This window comes from Sorex fumeus, unplaced genomic scaffold (genome assembly GCF_029834395.1).
Source record: "Sorex fumeus unplaced genomic scaffold, SorFum_2.1 ptg000082l, whole genome shotgun sequence".
NCBI classification, from domain to species: domain Eukaryota; kingdom Metazoa; phylum Chordata; class Mammalia; order Eulipotyphla; family Soricidae; genus Sorex; species Sorex fumeus.
This window is the reverse complement of record NW_026606139.1, coordinates 4069796-4075795: the sequence shown is the minus strand read 5'-3', so window position 1 is coordinate 4075795 and position 6000 is coordinate 4069796. Positions and strand designations below refer to the sequence as shown.

The window sequence follows — 6000 nt, the reverse complement described above, 5'->3', positions numbered from 1 at the left end:
GCGGCGGCGGCGGCGGGGGAGGGGGCGGGCGGGCTCGCGGCTGCCCGGCGGGAGCGCCCGGCCGAGCCGAGCTGCTCGGGCTTCCGATCGGCCCCCGGCCCCGAGGTGGCTGCAGCTTCGCTTCCGAAGCCGGCGGGGACGGACCCCAGTCCTGGCGCCCCCCACCCCCGAGGGGCTCGATCTGCGCTGCAGACCAGTGGGACCCCGAAACTTGAACGCAGTGCCCCCTCCCCCCCTTTTTTTCTTTTTATGTCTTTCTTTGTCACTTCCATCACCTTTCTCCCCACGCTCTTTTCTTCTTCTTTTTTTTTTTCTCCCTTTTTCCTCCTCGTTCTTCCTCCCTCCCTGGAAGGGCACGAAAGTGGCTTCCGCGGAAAGCGCTGGCGGCGGTGGGAGCTTTTCCCGTTGCAGCGCGACTGTGCAGAAGGGTTTTGGGGGAAACCGCTTTTTTTTTTTTTTAAACACCTCTGCCCCCCCCAGAGGTGCCGCTCTGATGAAGAGAGCCCGTCCGCTGAGAGTGCGGGGGGCGTTTTGCTGGGTGCCGTAGGGGAGTCGGGGACCCCCCACCCCCACTCCCACCCCTCCCGGTCCCCGTCCCCGTCCTGCTAGTTGGCCGGACCCGTCCCGGTCGCTGGAAGCCCCAAGCCCAGGTTCCGTGCAGGACTTCTCCAGAGCTGTCTGGTTTTCAGATTTTTAAAAAGTATCCGGTAGAGAGAAACAAAGAGATTCTATGTATCCATTCCCCTCGGTGGTTTCTATGTATCTCCCGACGAGCTGCCCCTGACAGACCGCGCGATGTACAATACGGTGTGGAGCATGGACCGCGATGACGCAGACTGGAGGGAGGTGATGATGCCCTATTCGACAGAACTGATATTTTATATTGAAATGGATCCTCCAGGTACTTGGGAGCGCGAGAGCGGATCTGGTGGCTGGGTCGGATCCCCCGCGTCGGCGAGCGGGACCTTTCGGTGGTGATGCTGGTCGGGCTGCAGGATCCCTGAGCGCGCTCGGTGGAGGATCCAGGGGCAGAGCTGCCGGCAGAGCTGCAGTTCCAACTGCGGCTGGTTTCGGCGTTTCAAGTTTGCAGTGAGGACCCCGATGCTATTGTCCTGCGAGGGTGGGGGTGGGGGTCGGGGGGTGGCGTGGGAGTGGGAGCAGAGGGACCGTTTCTTTGGACTTCTCCGCCTTGGCGTGTCGGTTCGGGTTTTTTTTTTTTTTTGTCGTGCCTTCATCCACCCCTCACCCCCCTCTTTTTTTTTTTTTTTCTTTTTTCTTTTTCAATGAAAGATTCTCGTACCTGCGAAAGGATGCTTTCTGTCCCGGTCTTGAAGCCAGCCTTTCCCTTGGGGGGCATCCTTTAAAAGCTTGTCATTTCATGCGTGTGTCTCGTTGGGTTCGTGGTGTTTCACCTTCGTTAACTTCTGAAACTGGGTTGCCTGCATGATTATTCATGTTGAGACTCCCCTTTTTTTCCTCTCTATGAAAACCAAATGCCGGTTAGTGATTTTTTTTTTTTTTTTCTCCCAGGGACTGGGCGTTCTGATTCAGTCCTGGCCCGAGTCTGAGGTTTTTCTTTGCAGAATCTAATCGCTCAGAGAGATAGACGGGCAGGATTTTTATTGCTCTTTCATTTACCGGGATTTGACTTAATTTATGGGATGGGGTTTAAAATCACTTCGATTACTAAGAAAAAAAAAGAGAAGGAACCTTTTGTGTGTCTTGCGTGAATCAATGTGATAGAGACATATATGTGATACGTTGGCTACACGTAATGTAAAGTGTGCATGTATTTTTACTTTCGTGCTTTGTCTGAGACCTTTATCTGGTAGGAAGGGAAAATGGAAAAGTTGGGTAATTTTTTTCTTTAAAGTCAGCCTCATTTTATGATTATTAGCTGTCAGATTTTCAAACGCTGTTTGTAATTAGAGACAGTGCTTTATGTAATGATTTTGAGTAAGGAGAGGGCCTTTGTGACTCCTTATTTTTGTAAAGGGTGAACTGTTTATTTGAAAAAAAATGTCTTAGCTAAGCCTACAGAAAACATTGTGTGTCATTGGGGAATCTCAATTATGAAAAGACTGTATTTTTGGAACCATTTGAAAGGATTTGAGTCCACGCAAGTGTAATGAAGTATTGCTGTCTGATAGAATGCATGTAGAATTATTTTCTATGTCCTTGTGGACAGTGAATTACTCTTTGTGTTTTTTTTTAATTAGTCATAGTGCTAAATGACACTCGATTTAAAAATTAATACTAAAATTGAGCAAACCCTTTCAGCCTTAATGATAGCTTTAGATTTTTCCTTTTCCCTTCGCTTTTTGGAATCTCCTTTATTTGCTGTGACTGTAATTCAGAAACAGCTTTTCAGTGTTTCGCAAAGTTTGTAAGATCTGCCACCCATCTATTGTGTGTGTTTCCCTCTTTGTTTCCCCCTGATGGTTAAGCATCAAATTTATGAGAAGCATTTGTCATTTATGTAAATGGAAATTTAATACACCGTTCGTGCCTCTCCTGTAAAAAGGAAGGTGAATAATTCTAGATTTTTCTTACTCTAGCAATTATATATTTACACTACCTTAGCTCATACTGTATCATATAGTGTCTTGCCTTGTAGACATACAAAGGGAATTTGTTGGGCGGAGAGATGAGTGGGGAGGAGGGGAGAGAATGATGAAGGCGCTGGTGTTCGAGATAGATGGGCCTAGTGAAGAGATTGGCCAAGTTGAGTTGAGTTACCCAAAACTGATTTTAAGAAAAGTTGGTGTTAATATGTATGTGGTGATGTGGGTCTTGTAAGTTTGTATGGAAAAATGTGATCCAAACTTTGGGTCTCCCATGGACATAAACTTTTTTAGGTTTAAAATGCTCGTCCTCGAATGAAATTTTGAATGTTTGGATTCTTGTCAGAATATTGAAAATATGTCTGTGCTATGCTTTATTATCCATTTTTCAGCCTTTGTTTAGATTCTAGTTATTCCCTAAAATGCTTTTAAAAAATGAGTAGGCTGGATTGCTGGCTAATTGAATTTTAGGTGAGTGGATGTTAGTGAAAGCAATGTAAAAAGCCAGTTTTGTTTTGTATGATAAATTATGGTTTTGAAATATTTAAAACGAGGTAAATCGAGGCCAGAGAGCTAGTGCAGTGGGTAAGGCATATGGTTCCCTGGGCACCAGGACAGAAGTGGTGCCCAAGCCCAGAGTGAAGAGCACCACTGAGTATGACCCCCAAACCGAAAACCCAAACGGAACAAAAAGCTGTTAGCTCAGACTGCTGGTGAAGAAGTTGCAACGTGTCTTGTATTTGTCTCTTTCGCGTTGAGCTCTTGCTGTTTTCTTCCTGGTTTGATGTGGTCAGGATGTTAACTTACCTATTCTCCCATTTCTGCTCTGTCAGATCCAAAGTATTATTATTGTTGTTGTTGGTTTTGGGCTATACCCGGCAATCCTCAGGGGTTACTTCTGGCTCTGCACTCTGGAATTACTCTGGTGGTGCTGGGAGGGGTGGGACCATAAGGGAAGCTGGGGACCGTACCCAGTTCGCTCTCGTGCAAAGCGAGCTTTCTACCCGATGTATTCTCGCTCACCCCCCCAAAGTATTATTAAAGTATCTTAGGAGGTTTTACCTTCAATAGTAAATCTTCCAGTGACTTTAAAGAACTTCCTATGACTTTATTATTATTATTTATTTTTTGGTTTTTTCTTTGGGTCCCACCTGGCGATGCTCAGGGCTTCCTCCTGGCTCTGCAGTCAGGAATCACTCCTCGCGGTGCTTGGGGGACCCTATGGGATGCTGGGAATCGAACCTGGGTCGGCCCCATGCAAGGCAAACGCCCTACCCTCTGTGCAATTGCTCCAGCTCCCTATGACTTTAAAGACCCTGATTTTTCACTTGCCTTGTACTCAGCCTACCTGGTCTCGATTACTGGCACCATATACCACATCATCCCTGAGCTCTGTCCGCCCTGATCCTTGAACACAGAGTCAGGACTAAGTCATGAGCATTCGCTGGTGGGTGTGGCCCCCAAACAAAACAAAGCAAAACAGAAAAGAAAGAGCAACCCTATTTCCAGTTTACGGAAAACAGGAAACAATAACTCATCCTACTTATCGTATCGTTTATAAGCCTGTTTTTGCTTTCAACTTAATTTTCCTTTCTCCTTTTGGAGCCCATCACAAGTTCTACGTGCTTTCTGTTCCTTGAAAGTATGCTTTTTCCTCTTCTTGGACTGTCTTTCACTTTGATAGTACCCACTGTACTATCTCTTCGGCCCCATTTCACTTGTTTCAATGGTGTATACTTAGGACCCAGATTATATGCCTTCTTGGTCCTCGACCATTAGAGTAGTTCCTCCTTCTAAGCCTTCCATCTAGAGTGGCTTATGCACTTAATTATATATATATATATATATATATATATATATATGTATGTGTATATGTCCCAATGGAATTGAATTTTCTCCCCACCTATTATGAGCATCTTCACTTGGTCAGGGTCTTGCAGATAACAGACAATTTAATTTCAGGTACTAAATACCTGAGTTATTTTAAATACTGGTCACCTCGTTCCATGGTTACTCTTTGGTCTATGGCAGAATAACTTTGTTTTTTTTTGGGGGGGCCAACACCCTGTGATTGATGCTTTAGGGTTTCATTCAGGAACTACTCCTGGTGGTATTCTAAGGACCATATGGAATGTAGGGAATTGAATGTGGGTCAGCTGCATGCAAGGCAAGCACCCTGGCAGCTGTACTATCTCCCAAACCCCAGAATGGTGTAATCTTTTTATGTTACTCAGAAGCAGTAGAACTAAACTGTTTGATGAAATAGATAGTTTCATATTTGGAAATTTTAAGATTGTGGTACTGAGAACTAATTAATTATCAACTTGATTAGTCCTGCTGTGCTTTGGGAGTTGGGATGATTCCTAGCAGAACAGTTGTTGGATAGTTACTCTGGAAAAGAACTGTGTGCTGAACGTAGATAAAGGAACAGACATGACAACCTCTCAGTACCTGTTCTGCAAACCGTAATGCCCAGAAGGAGAGAGGGAGAGAAAGAAGATAAATGCAGGGTGTGGGGGTGGTGGGAAGTACACAGTGGTGGACGGATGGGTGTAGGGACGTCGTGTGACTGAAACTCAACCATGAATAGCTTCGTAACTGTATATGTCACAGTGATTCAACTAAAAAAATTAAAAAAACAAAACAAAACAAAAAACAGTTGTTGGAGAGGCCTTTCTAGATTTCCTGATTTTGGTATAGAAACTCGGGGGTTATGTAAGTGATCGTAAGTTTATGCTGAGTGCTGGATAAATAGTCATAGTGATCTGTTAGCTCACGTTTTAGTTTTGACATTGTTATTTTGAGAAAATGTAATTATTGAAAAAATGGATATAATTATTTTTAAAAGATGGAAGCTTTTTTGTTCTTCCCAAGACTCGTGTTTGGAACTATTTTTAGAGTCGCCTTCAGGTAGTAATTAGAAAATTAAAACTTTACATTTTCTAGCCAAAAAGTAAAGGATGGAAGAGTTGTTCTCAATATTTTAATTCCTCCAAATTGTTATCCTTTTTTTGTTTTGTTTTGGGGCCACATCCAGTGATGGTCGGGGTTAACGCCACACTCAGGAATCATTCCTGGTCATGCTTGGGGGGATGCCAGGGATTGAACCTGGGTGAGCTGTGTGCAAGGCTAGTTCCTTACCCGCTGTACTCTCTCTGGCCCCGGGGACCTTTTTGCATTCTTTCCTTCCTTTTATATTCTTAGAACTTGAGAATTCAAAAGTGCTAATGTTTAAGTGGGTTAGATCTTGATATTTACTATAGGTATTTAAAACAACGTGAGAAATTAAAAATACTTCATTAAAAATAGTAAAACATCTATTTTTGTGTGTGTGTGGGGCAGGGGTGGGTGGTTGGATCTATACCTGGTGGTACTTAGGACTTACTCCTGGCTCTTTGCTCAGGGATCACTCCTGGTGGTGCTTTGGGGACCATCT

General features: G+C 44.4%; 1 protein-coding gene across 1 annotated transcript in view; it reads left to right on the top strand.

The window, feature by feature from the left end:
- The first annotated feature begins 780 nt into the window (after positions 1 to 780).
- Positions 781 to 6000, top strand: part of PIK3R3 (phosphoinositide-3-kinase regulatory subunit 3) — a 75668-nt gene continuing 70448 nt past the window's right edge. The window contains exon 1 of the mRNA XM_056130921.1: positions 781 to 901. Coding sequence (XP_055986896.1) covers positions 796 to 901 — 106 coding nt within the window. The 5' untranslated portion in view covers positions 781 to 795. The remainder of the gene's footprint in view (positions 902 to 6000) is intronic.